General features: G+C 36.4%; 3 protein-coding genes across 6 annotated transcripts in view; 1 reads left to right on the plus strand and 2 right to left on the minus strand.

Annotated features, from left to right (window-relative positions):
* The window catches only part of LOC132204721 (thymocyte selection-associated high mobility group box protein TOX-like), a 28,029-nt gene extending 23,471 nt beyond the window's left edge, over positions 1 to 4,558 (plus strand). For all 3 annotated transcript variants that reach the window (XM_059633421.1, XM_059633420.1, XM_059633422.1), the window contains 5 exons: positions 1,399 to 1,534; positions 1,586 to 1,666; positions 2,213 to 2,539; positions 3,086 to 3,204; positions 3,270 to 4,558. In XM_059633421.1, coding sequence (XP_059489404.1) covers positions 1,399 to 1,534; positions 1,586 to 1,666; positions 2,213 to 2,539; positions 3,086 to 3,204; positions 3,270 to 3,336 — 730 coding nt within the window. In that variant the 3' untranslated portion in view covers positions 3,337 to 4,558. The remainder of the gene's footprint in view (positions 1 to 1,398; positions 1,535 to 1,585; positions 1,667 to 2,212; positions 2,540 to 3,085; positions 3,205 to 3,269) is intronic.
* Positions 4,533 to 11,684, minus strand: LOC132204719 (uncharacterized). Of its 2 annotated transcripts, none has more exons than XM_059633415.1 (15): positions 11,499 to 11,684; positions 10,206 to 10,482; positions 9,649 to 9,833; positions 9,075 to 9,289; positions 8,866 to 9,022; positions 8,450 to 8,656; positions 8,186 to 8,392; positions 7,677 to 7,799; positions 7,485 to 7,613; positions 7,247 to 7,345; positions 6,899 to 7,121; positions 6,591 to 6,713; positions 6,461 to 6,528; positions 5,551 to 6,032; positions 4,533 to 5,172 (listed from the first exon to the last, which is right to left on the minus strand). In XM_059633415.1, the coding sequence occupies exons 1-15, from the start codon at positions 11,605 to 11,607 to the stop codon at positions 4,912 to 4,914; spliced, it is 2,865 nt and encodes a 954-aa protein (XP_059489398.1). In that variant the 5' UTR covers positions 11,608 to 11,684; the 3' UTR covers positions 4,533 to 4,911. The 2 variants fall into 2 exon arrangements, with proteins under 2 accessions (XP_059489398.1, XP_059489397.1); XM_059633414.1 differs by having other exon boundaries at positions 7,235 to 7,345.
* A 404-nt stretch (positions 11,685 to 12,088) lies between these two features.
* LOC132204555 (uncharacterized) lies at positions 12,089 to 13,245 on the minus strand. Its single transcript, XM_059633133.1, has 4 exons — positions 13,130 to 13,245; positions 12,946 to 13,076; positions 12,434 to 12,632; positions 12,089 to 12,332 (listed from the first exon to the last, which is right to left on the minus strand). Exons 1-4 carry the CDS (start codon positions 13,147 to 13,149, stop codon positions 12,167 to 12,169), a joined length of 516 nt encoding a protein of 171 aa, XP_059489116.1. The 5' UTR covers positions 13,150 to 13,245; the 3' UTR covers positions 12,089 to 12,166.
* Between the last annotated feature and the right edge of the window lie 90 nt (positions 13,246 to 13,335).

Raw genomic sequence — 13,335 nt, forward strand, 5'->3', positions numbered from 1 at the left:
AGTTTCTCAAACTCAAATAGAAAGCTTAACAAACTTTTATCCCCTCATTCCGCCCGCTTCTCTTCTCTCCCCCTCCATCCCTCTCTCTCTGCCAAGTTTTCATATAAAACTTCTTCTTGTGCACCACTCGTGCAGCTCCAATGAAATATTTAATCAATTTGCTCCAGATTTCATTTCAATTTAGATATACACACAAAACCCAAGAGCAAAGCAGGTTCCCACCGTCCGACCGGGATGACCTTCCTTTACCTTCAAACTTTAATAATTTTTTTCCTATAATATACCTGTTGTTTGCTGGCGCAGCCTCCCTTCTCCTCTCTTTTGACAGATTCCCCTCCGAAACTGCTGCATTCTCTCTCCCGTTCCATTGTGTGCGCCAGCGAGCTCAATTATTTATTTATTTCGTACACAATGGCCAACCAAATTGTAAACAAAAAACACTATTATCCAGCAGCTTTTGATGAAACATCCCCGATGAAACAAACGTTTTGTCCGAACAGATTGGACAAAAATTATTAAAGCTCAAAAATGAAATTATAATTTTTATTTAATTGATTAATTATTTATGGATTGTTACTTGAGGTTGTTTTTTATAAAATGTTCAAGCAATTTGTTTCCAATGAATCGGTTTGATCGAGACCTTTTTCTTTTGCTGCTCCTTCTATTACTTTTTTTTGCGTACAAAGTTTCCACGACCGTTCATCAAAGTTTTCCTTCTCTTGCTTTTCTCATTCCCTGCAGAGCTATTAATATAAAAAGGAATAAATAAACGAGTTTCCCAGGAATTAATAAAGAAAATCGATTTTGCATTGCTGCGCGCCGTTCGCGAGTTGACCTAAAAATTTTGAGTTGAACGGAGCAAGTTTGTTGCATTTTATCGAACGCCGGGACATAAAGGCTCAAAGAAAGCTGGCGGGGCGCACGATTCAAAGGAAATTAAATTTTCAGTTGATACGAGGGAGGGAGAAAAAGATGAAATGAAACACAAGGCGAAATGCAATAACACAAGAGCTCGCAAATCGGATTTCCATTTTGTATTATTTCGTCCGACCTTCGTTCTCGTACGAGGCTCATTTTTTGTGACGTAATCAAATCTGAAAACTGGCTCGCAAAGATCAATGATGTAAATCATTATTTATAAAAAGCAGTTCTGCTTTCACATCCACCAAGTGGATAACTTTCGACTTTCACGAACAGTACGCCGCGCCAGCGACCGAATATTACACTTCCTTCTCTCTTTTTCCGCCAAAATTGAAAATTAAAAAATTTAATTTTTCGGGAAAAAATAATAATGGCTGTTTATTTCCGCTTGCAAAGTGCGATTTATTATCTCTTGTCCCGCTGTGTTTTGAAATAAAATCGTCATGAAATTCATTGTTATTTTTAAATTTTTTGCAGGCCTGTGTCGGCGTACGCGCTGTTCTTCAGGGACACGCAGGCGGCCATCAAAGGACAGAATCCGAACGCGAGTTTTGGCGAAGTGTCCAAGATCGTCGCCAGTATGTGGGACGCCCTGGACGTGGAGCATAAAAACGTGAGATTTGTGCTTGAAATCGATTTATTTTATTGACATTTTCAAATTTAGGTGTACAAAAAGAAAACGGAGCTGGCGAAAAAGGAGTACCTCAAGGCTTTGGCCGCTTATCGAGCTACTTTGGTTTCAAAGGTATTAATTTAAATTACTTTAGAATCATACTAATCATAGTTTAATATTAAACAAATACTAAAAATTTCAAAAATTTACTTGGGATGAATAAAAAATTAATTATTTTGGCAATTATTGGATAAAATAATCATAATTTTTAGACAATATATATATTAATGCAAGCCTTTTTTAAAAATAAAGCAATACAAAGCAAAAATTATGTGATATGTTCATTTGTAAAATCTAAAAATAACAATTTTTAATAAATATTTGACATAAGGTTCACTTTGAAGAAGCTTAAATAGTTTTGAATTGGTTTAAACAGGAAACTGCATTTTTCATAATTTTTAGTTGTTGATTTTTTTAACCAAAAATTGCAATCCTGATAATAAATTAAAACAGCCTGCAAAAATTCTCACACCAAAATTTATTTTATGAAAATTTATAACTCATGATTGGCTTTTTCATATTAAAGAACATTCATTTGGGATTTTTCTCCATCAACCATTTTTCCTTAATCTTTATAAGTTTCGACAAATTATTAACGAATAATTTCACCTTCTTCAGGAGGGCAACTCTGAGGGCATGGTGCAACCACCACACGCAGCGCCCATGCAGCAGCAGCAGCCGCCGCAGCAGATGCAGCAGCAGCAGCAGATGTACTACAGCCCTCAGCAGCCGCAGTACGCGCAGCAGTACCCTGGGCACCAGTACCAGCAGCAGCAGCAGATGCAGCACGACATGATGGGCCAGGCGCCCCTCACGCCCACCATGGCCCCGGACATGTTCCACCACCCTCAGCAGCAGCAGCAATACGCACACCAGGAGCATCTCCACATCCACGAGCAGCAACGCCATCATCTCGAGCAGAGTCAGATGCCCCCTGACAACCAGGTCAGTTAACAAAAATATTTAAAATTTGCAATAAAAAAATCCCTTGGAACGGTTGAAAATTTGAATTAAACAAAATTCAATCAATTTTAATATTTTCAGAAAGGAAATTTTTTAATTTGTTCAATTAATAGAAACAATCTTTTTTACCTTTTTTCTGAAGATATTTAAAGCTTACGTTTATAAATTTCAGTTAGCTCTTTAATTTTTAAAAGCAAATAATTTTAAAACAAATGCATTGATATGTTGAAAAAACCATTTTGTTTTTTTGCTTGAAAAATTTATTAAAACCTCATGTTAAAGTTAAAAATTTTTGAGTTATTTTTTTATACCTTTGATATAATTCAATTTTTCAGCCATTTAAATGAGCTCAGGCCATTCCCCTGTTGATCAAACAAAAATTTGCTGACTTGATGCTATTTCTCAATTTTGCCAACTCCTTTTATTTAACAAATAAAATTCCCAATCAGCATTTTCTTTTTTCATTTCAAAAGAGTTCATTCACCACTAATCAAACGAATACAAAAATTTATCTTCGGCACTCCCCAGGGCTGGAACACGCAACCTGCGCAGATCTGCATCAGGGCCGGATGCCACAACCGCGCCATCAGCAATGCCGAGTGGCAGGACGAGTACTGTTCCAATGAATGCGTTGTATCACATTGCAGGTACTTTTAACAAAATTATATTAATTTAATTATTGTTTTCTGACACTTTTTATTAATTTTTCCAGGGACGTCTTTTCGTCATGGGTGTCGTCGAATCAGCAAAATCAACAGAACTTCTCCACTGTAAAGTAACACGGTTTAGGGACGCAAAGTATTAACTAAAATAATTCTCTTGTTGAATCTAATTTTTTTGATCGGGATTGCTGCGAATTTTCGCATTTCTCGCGCAGACACACTATACTTGCTCTATCAGTTGTAATTTATATACACCCACACATGCATTCAGTATGATAAAAAAAAGAACACATATACATATATACTTACCGAGGCAGACTGCGCAAGATTTTTCGACTCGTGAAGCCAAACACATATTTATATTTAATGTAAAGCCGTATTATAAAGATGGAAAGTAATCAAATTTGCTCATTATCATAATATTACTCCATATTTAGAAGATCAGTGGTCGGATGGAAACTGCTAGTCAAAATTACCGACTGTGTTGTGAGAAAAAGCAACATTTTGAAAGTAAAAAAAGTAAAACTGTAAAGAAGAGGCTTCATTGGTTAGAGGTTGTGTGTGGACTGCAAAAACTACCTAACTGTATACTTAAAAAAATGATATTTTGCTGGCGCGACTGATGGGAAATGAATTCTTAATTGCAAAAATCAACATATTTTCCACTTGCATATCGCATTTTTGTGTGTGGAAGGTGATCACCCATGATTGTTTGTTTTTCGGTTGGTTCGTTTTGTTATTGAGAAATTTTAACACTCAAAGAAAGCCCCAAAGGAAATCTTTTTTTAATATATACATATGAACTATATATATCATTTGCATGATGTGAATTTTTTAAGAAAAGGCAAATAATTGAAAATATGTTTTAGCAGATAAGCAAATTATAAGAAAATATATTTATTGCAATCGGACGTAGCGCGCGAAATGAGAGAGGAGAATCATCATGTTAATAGTAAAAATATTATCTGTTTCTTTGTGTAGAATTTGTGTACAGGTTAGTTTAAATTATTGCTTAGCCATTTGAAGATATATGAAGGAGCGAGAGAAAGGAGGCGGAAAGGAGAATTCAAATCATTTGTTACGGAAGGATCGCTTTGTCAAGACTAGCGCATGCTAACTTTTATTTCCACCATTTAAACCCTCTGACGTGTACCCTTAAAACAAAGTTGCTCAAAATATCAAACTGCATTGTTGCGAGTCTCGGCAGACCGGGTCCTTCCGCAAAACAGACCGACGGGCTGGAAAAATCACAAATCTGTTTCTCTTTTCACGTGAACGGCGGTGAATCTTTTGGATGATGAATTACATTATAATCAAAAAATAAAAGCAGTTAATTATATCCGTTGACTTTTATTCCATGCACTCTGAATTTAGTACAAAAATATCAAATCCTGCACAGTGTTTTCATTTTATTAAAAACTTGTTCTCGATCACAGCTGCAATCACTCACGTTTTTTCTGCACAATCAGTTATAAGTGCAGGCACATAAATATTATGCTGACCTACTTTCCTACTTTACCTTTTAAAATCAATAACTGGTGAGAACTACGGTTACACTGAACCTGTTATAATATATAATTTTTGGTCTTTTTTTTTACTTAAATTTAGGATTTTCTCATTTCTGTGCGTACCTATATTATTACGCATTTTCCACTTTCCGCAATATTCGTAACTTGTTTTTGTTGAGATCGATCAGAAGAACTGTTTGGTCGGCGAGTCGTCGGACGAGCTGCTGCAGCTGCTCTCGCGCCGCTGCACCACCTCGATGAACCTGGCCAGCATGTGGTCCGTTTCTCTGCAGGGGAAGCCGCGGGAGGTGCTCGGCTCGGGACGCGCCTCCTCCGCCTTCATCTTGGCCAACTTGGCGTTTTGCTCCTGGATTTGCGTCTTCAGCATCTTCAGCTGGTGGCCCATGTCGGTTTTGCTCGGAGGTTTCGGAAGCAACACGGTTTCCTGAGTGAATAAAACAGCATTTTCGAGATTATAAATAAGAAAATTCTGCTTTAAATACGATCAAAAAATGTATTTCAAATGGGGATAATTAAGCCTATGTTCAGAGTTTATATTGGGGAAAAAAATGAAGAAAATTGAGATCAATTTAATTTTCTAGGCCAAAGTTATTTAAAAAAATTATTGTCTAATTTTTTACAAAAATTAATCTTGCATTTCAATTTGTACTCAACTAATTTTTAAATAAAATTCTATTTTTACATGAATTAAATTAAATAAAAATTTTACAAAAATTAATTTAATTTTAAAATTAATTTCACATTACTTTTTTTATTTGAAACCTTCTCTCTCAAATAGGATTTTGTTGCCCAGATTTCAGACCTGTATTTCATCGAGCTGATCGGAGCTGGGGTGTCTGGAGTGGGCAATGGACGCTGAGCCGGACATGGCGTCGCTGGCCGTCGACCTGGACAGGATGGACAAGTCGCCGTCCAGACTGTTGGCGTGGCTGTTGCAGCGACTGGTCATCGAGCCGCACGTCGGGTATTCGTCCACGTTCTCGAAGTGGGCGAAATTATTGTTGTTGGCTGAAGCGGGGGCGAGCTGGTGTACGACCATCGACTCTCGGGACGCCTCCAGGTCTTCGAAGGCCTCCACGGACGCCAGTTTGCACAGCGGCTGCAGCGCCGGGTCGTCTGGGATGCTGTCCAGGGTCGAGCACGGCGAGATGACGTGCTCGGAGAAGTTGGGCTCGGTGCCCATCAGCTCCTGGGTCAGCGAGGGCCGCACCAGCGGCACCCGCTCCACCGCCTCCGCGCCCTGAAGGGCCGAACGGGCGAACAACGAGTCTTGCGAAAAGTTGCCTAAAAATAAAAATAAACTATATTAATAGCAATTAAATAGATTTTTTAATAAAAAAAAATATTTAAAACAATAATGTGACCTGAAAATTCTCCTTTTTTTTAATAAAAATTTTTTTGTTCAACTATTGAAGATTTATTTTAAAAATTTTTAATTTTTATTTCTATTTAGCCTAAAATTATAGAAAATCGCCGCCAATGTTTGATAATTATGTTCTTTTTACGAGCTTCACAATTAATAAAAATTTCAATCTTCAATCGAACTTAGGATATATGAAATAAAAACTTTTAATTAAGCTCCTGGAAAAATAAGTGATTTAAGGTAGGGGAAAATAAATGCTTGCAAACATTCAAGCTAATTTCAAACAAATAAAGGTTTAATCATAAATCACACATTTTCCCCATCCCTGCGTTAAATTTACAATATTTACCAGCCAAAGAAGGCTCCGTCATATATGGAGGTGGCGGCGAATCAGGGATCGGGGTCGTCCCACGATTGCTATAGAAATTAATAGAAATTGAGCCTTCCAAAAACATTTTATAAGAAAATTATTTATTTACCTGCTGGCGTGCATGAGGATGGGAGCAGAACCACCCTGATCGTCAGACCAAGCTGTTGAGGCTCTTCGCACCGGTGGAGACCGCGACCTGGGCAGAGCCACCCTGAGAGCAACGTGATCCACACTGCAACGAAAAATATACATTATTTTGTGTGAAATTATAAAAATTAATTGTCATTTTCCAATATATTCCGCGTTTCTTATTATAAAATTTCTTAATATTATATTTAAAATCTCACAACAACGATTTTTTTATTTTAGATAAATGCATTTTAATTTTTTTTTTTAAATTTATTAATAATATCTTACGTTGATGTTGGAATTCCCGGGGTGGACTTTGCGCGCCTCCTGCCCCTCAACTTGTTCTTGTTCCTGGACCTGCCGCGGCCGTCGTTGCCCCTCGAGGGGCCACTGGGCCCCGCGAGCTCCAAACTACGCCTCGCGACGACTTTGATGATCTCGTCGTATCCCGGAGGCGCCTCGTAAGTTGGCGGCTCGTCCAGCGGCAACTCCGCCTCGATTCCGGCGTTGTCTGCAAATTCAAATTTTTAAATACAACACGAGGAAAGGTGAAAAGGTGACCCAACTTCACAATAAATATGAAAAGCATCGAAATGATTTATGTAATGAAAACATCGAGAATACCCAAGAGCTCACTAATGGTGCGCAGCCGGTTCTGCAGATCTCTTTGCTGTCTGGCCCGGGCGCCCATCCTGTACAGCAAAACGATCAAGGCCACGACCAGAAAGACTAGACCTGGAATTTTGAATTGGCAGAAAAAAATATAATTAATTTCCATTTAATATGTGAAAGTGATTTTTTTTTTAATTTGCATTTAAAAAAAATTAAAATTTAGAGTTTAGGTTCATGAATGTTGAGTTTGTAATTTTTATACCCAAACTGCTGACTAAGAAGACCATGGTGGCCGTCCTGAGGTCAGGGTAGCGTTCCATTTTCGGGAAGTAGTAGTTCGGAGTCACTGTGTACCGCCGTTTGTCGTACTGGATGTGTTCAGTCCAAAATTCTACAAATCGTCGAATTCATCAACAAGAAAAAATATATAAATATAAATTTTTTTTCTTCGCACCTTCCATGCAGGTTGTGGTCGGTTCGTCCGAGTTGTCTCCGCAGTGGTCAAAACCATCGCACGTCAGCCTCGTGGAGATGCACCTGTGATTTTTGCACAGAAAATCGGCCCCAGCAAAGCAATCTAAAGAAAATGCAATTATTAATAAAAAATGGTAGATCTTTTAAAAAAAGGTATTTAAATTGATGTAAAAACCAAATTTATTATATTACATTTTTTTACTCCTATATTATAAATAAATATAATATTTTTCCAAAGCAATATCTCTTTTTGAGTTACAAAATTATTCATTAAAAAGAATTTTTTTAAATGAATTTAAATTTTTTTATAAAAAATTAAGTTTGGTTAACAAATTAAATTAGATTTATAATATCTCAAAATATATATTTTTTTTCTCAATAAAATAGTAATTATTCTCTATTTTATTATTCTTATGTTCTAATCGAGACAATACAAGAAGAAAAAAAAAAGAATATTACTTTTTTACAATTAAAATACTAATTACTTACCCATGTAACTAAAAGCAGCATAGACGATGGAAAGTTTGGACCTGGAGGAGAAAACGCCCCTGAGGGAAATGTAAAATCCGACGTCCACCGGAATAATCATTTCCCGCAAGAGGCGCGACGAGGCCTCCGAAACGGGACTCCTCAGGTTCTCCACCGTCACACCCTCCGAGGTCAATCCCTGTCGCACTACCAAATCGGTATTTCCTCCTAAATTTAGTTACATTAATAAAATAAAAAGTTGAAAATATTGAAAATTAAATATACCAAAATCGGAAAACTGTGAAATTTTCAGATACAGGTGAGATTTGAGGTTGAAGTAATTGCGGGGCGGTTTGATAATCCAAATGCAGTCAAAATATTTCAGGTGGCCTTCCTCGGCCATCTGCATCATTGTGATGGCGCCTCCTGGGTTTTCCACAAATCCGCCGCAATCCGTGTCTGGCAGTGTTAGTTGATTTTTGCTCGCCTCCTCTAAAAATGAAAAGATCTCATTTAAATATGTGGTTTTCTAACAAAATTATCTTTTCCAATTTATAATCTTGGTATAATGTTGATGTATAGTTTATTTTAAGATTTAGCTAAAATATTTTTCCAATTATGAATAAAAAAATGGTAGGAATAATTTTAAGTTTGCTTTAATAATTATCAATAAAATATATATTTTGTTTTATTTCACGTACCACTGGTAAGGAAGGTGTAAGTGGCTTTAAATCCGAGGCCAAAACCTCCATTGGCGTAGAATCTGATTAGAAGAGATGGTCCCGAGGAAATGATGATTGGCGGCCGGAAAGAGGCGCCCGAGGTGACGTCAATCCTTTGCCCGTTCCAATCATAAAACTAAAATAAGTTTTTTTTATTAAGAAACATTTCAATCGTTTCTGAAGTTTACTTCTATGATGCTGGCAGATGAAACTTGGAAGTCGGAGAAAATGACCTGAACGTTTGACTTTTGGTCCATGGAGGTGATGATGAACTCGATGCCTAAGTCACGAGGGTAGTTTGCAGGGAAGTAAGGGGATGAAAGCTCTCCTCCTCTGGTCGCGTTGTATTCCAGCGGATATTTGACCACAGGCGATGGTGACAAACCTAGCACTTGCTTGTTGCCTAGAAAAAAAATTAAAAATGAAGAATTAAAAAAAAAGAAGAAAAAAAAACTGAATTTCTAAAAGACTACAAAAAAATAATACATTTTGCAAGTAAATCATATTTTTTCCTTCTTTGAATTTAAAATTTATTGCACTTTATCTTTCTATTTTGAAAAAGTTTTATTAGTCACAAAAATTTCTTTCTCTTCTCAAGCATAACATTGTCTAGATTTTTGGATAAAGTTTATAAAATTAAAATTTCCATGAAAATTATTTCCAACAAGCATTTATCTCTCTCTTTTAAAATTTTCTTTTTACGAACTTGACTATTTTCCCCCGTCTTTACATTTGATATTTATTGAAAAGGTAAAAACTTACGTTCTGCGCGATATTCAATCTCGAACGCGTCCTTTCGCCTGGAGCTGTAAAGGTAGGCGATGTGCAGGGTCCTGGTGAGCGACCTGTACGCCAGGGTAGAACTACCCTCGGCTACGCTGCTGCTGCCGCAAAAGGGAGCTCCGGAAGACTCGTAAGGCGGCTCCGTCAACCAAACGTAGTCACATCTTGAAAAAAATACAATAATTTTTTACCAAAAAAATTAATAAAATGGCTATTTTTCTCAATAAAAATATTTTATAAAAATAATTGTGGTAATATATCAGTAATAAAAATCAATTGAATTGAAATTTATTTCAAATTTACTTGATTCGGTGAACAATTAAATATGCTAAAAAGTAATAAAATTGTTCTAAAATAAAATTAGTGGTACTGAATTTGTCAATTTTAAACATTATTGCGCATTATTGATTGCTTTTTTCACTAAATTTGGCTTTTTAATATTTTCTTTCCGCATTCTCAAATTGTGAAAAAAATCTTTTTTTGATTTACTTTTGATAATTATTAATTTTTTAAATTAATTTTTTTTATAAACTTACCTGCAACTGGAGTCGGAGCTGCAGGAGGAGAGGTTGAGGTACTTGAAGGTGGCTGTGATGACGCATGCAGGGCAGGTGACGATTTCGAGGCTGCACTGCGAGTGCGAGGCGCGGTTGATCTGCTCAAGAAGTGCCTCGTTGACGAAGCTGGCCTTCAGGGTGCCGCTGTCCCCGAGGTCCAGGTACAGTTTGCGGCCGTTGTGAGAACCGCAGATCTCGTCCGACCGTGGTGGAGCGTACGTGAAACTCGCAACGGTGCTCACAAGACATAGTAAAACTGATCGCATACAAAATTTTGTCAAAAACTTGTCAAAAATGTCAAAAATCTAACTAAAATAAATCTAAAAGTTCTAGATCTTTACACAAGAAAAAAACTGGAATTTCATAAGTTTTGGCAATTAATATTGCTATCGTAAAAAGGTACAATTAATTTAGAGAAAATTAAGTCTAATTTTTTTTAGTTCCTTGATTCTGCAAAAATTTTAGCTATTTTTATTATTGTTTATTTGTATTAATTGCTTCAAATAATATTGCATTAAAAGAAAAACGGTTTATTGAGGGAAACATCAAATTTAAAGCAAAATATTTTGCAAAATAATTTAAAAAAATTTTCCTCATACCATGACTTTGAATGCGTCTTAACCTCTGCGGAACTTTGACCTCAACCTGCTTAAACTATTTATATTTGCACCTAAAAAAGAAGCCTCTCGCTGCGTGTTTGCTGCTCTAGGTATATACAAAATTTTCTGAATCGATAAGAAAATGCGTTGGCAAAGAAACGGCGTGATTCGAATAATCCGTTTAACAAGAGCTCAACTAGGACACGCGCCTATATAATGTCAGCAAGCATGCAATTCATAAATTCATACTCTCACTTTTGCAAGCAGCACAGGTTGCATAATCTATTTTAATAAGGGGCATTTTAAATTTCAGAAAAGTATTCTTTGCAAAAATGTTTCTAAAATTCAATTCCAAACGTCTCAACAATTGTTTTCGATTTGATTTATTCCAAAACAAACAAAAAATGAAATTAAAATTATATTAATTATTTCATTTACAATGTGATATTCACACTCACACACAATGACACATTGCAATTAACTTTTTTGCAACATATAGTTAAAAATTAAAAAACAAATTCAAAAATATAATAAATAAATTTAAAAAAGTAGCAAGGAAAATATTAAATATAAAAAATTAATTTTACTGCAATAACAACATTAAAATTGGAAAACTAGACCATGGAAATTTAATTTATTTTTATTTTTAATAATAAAAAATTTCTCGACAAACCAGTGAAGATGCAGAAGTGGTGAGAAATGCGCGGAGAGTCCATTTCGTGCAGAACCACGCGACAAACTGGCAAAAGCTGCACTGGGAAGCCGCGAAAGTGATTCTCCATATCTTGTTAGTGGACTTTGCGATCGTCCCTAATGAAATTAACGAGTCGTTCGGCGAAGACCCAACTCCGTTCTCAAAAGCTTTTATTCTCATTCGAGCAGCGTGCAAAATCAGCTAGCAGTGCATTTGATTGAGCCATATTATGTTTGTGTCACGTCGCGACACGTAAGATTTGCGTCAAATGACATATAACACGTAACATGACACCATGCAGACAGGACAAAAAACGCTGAAACTCACGAAATAATAATAATAAAATGTATTTCACAACAAATTTGAAAAGTTCAATGATGTTCACTGACCTTATGGGTGAAAAAATGACTTTTCAAATTATATTCACTCGATCTGATAATATTTCCAGCAAAGAGTAGTTTTGTTTAACTTTATTTTTATTTTTTTTATCGCAAACTTGACGAAATATTAATTTTTCTAGAGTTTCAAAGAAATTTAATATTTCATTTCCAAGAAAAAGCCGCCAATGTGTTTGATAAAAATATATTTTTTCACAATAGAGCAATATCACAAATAAATACACAGACTGATGTTAACAATGGTTTTGATCACAAATTTTGGTACTGGCTAATGACCCTTTCCATCTGGCGCATGCTCTTGAATGGACACTTTTTGTACCGCTGTCGGCATTTTTCCGTGCTTTGGTTTTGTTCTCCGAAGCGGGCAGCCGCTCTGAATTCGGCCAGCGCGATTTCGTCCTGCGCCGATTTGGCACTAAACAAAAACAGGAAAATTAATGCATAAATCCTCTGTCAACTGCTTTCTCCACTCGATTCGAAAATAAGTTTACTGTGAATGACAACAGTTGACTTTACCGTAAATGGGTGGGCAGCATCTTGTCGTCGGGCAGCTGCCGCGAGCTTGCCATCTCGCAAAGGTACAACCGGGCGCATTCCTTCTCGTCCAGCTCGAGAGCGCTCGCGATGGACGGCGCCGACCCAAGTCTGCTGATCCGTGTCCACTGGGACACCGACCGTTTGCCCACGGCGGTAGAAATGTGACTAAGTGGACTGCCTGCAAAAGTTTATTTTGGTAAATTGAAAACTTCAAAAATGTTCAACAACTTTTTACTATAAAAAGAAACAAGATTCGCCCGGTTTCAATTTTTCATAAATAGGAAAAAAATTGAAATTATTTCTTGAAATGAAGTTAAAATAAAAAATTCGTAGGTACTTTCATTGTAGAAGATTGTTTTTCAGCCTACAATTTTTGGCAGTAAAAATGTAAAAATCAAATCCTAAATAATATTTAAATAAATATTAAAAATTTAGTTATAAAATTTTTTCAAATAACTGAATTAAAATTAAATTTAACAATTTTTTCCTACCTGAAGCAACAGCCTGATACAGGACAAGTCCTCCGAGTCCAAAAACTGCCAGAATAATGAGTTTAACAATGTGCAGTTGACCTTTGACCACAGTCAAAATGGCCAAAACTTGAAAAATAGACACGACCACCCTATAAACAAACAATTTTAACTCTTCTAATATTTTAAGGGACCTTTTGCGTACTTTGCCAATTTAGACGTCATCCCTCCTCTCGACGAATATAAAATGTTGCTCGCGGAAGAAGCGAAATGCAAATGAAGATGGAAAGTGCGCGAGATTCTATATATACTCCACCACGCGTTGCATTAGAGAATTTCCTTGCTTGCACGCTTTTCATTGAAAAATCCGAATACTTTCTCTGTGCGCCGCCGCCGCCGAGCAAACAATCA

The sequence above is a fragment of the Neocloeon triangulifer genome, unplaced genomic scaffold, assembly GCF_031216515.1.
Source record: "Neocloeon triangulifer isolate White Clay Creek 2 clone unplaced genomic scaffold, ASM3121651v1 ptg000022l, whole genome shotgun sequence".
Taxonomy (NCBI): domain Eukaryota; kingdom Metazoa; phylum Arthropoda; class Insecta; order Ephemeroptera; family Baetidae; genus Neocloeon; species Neocloeon triangulifer.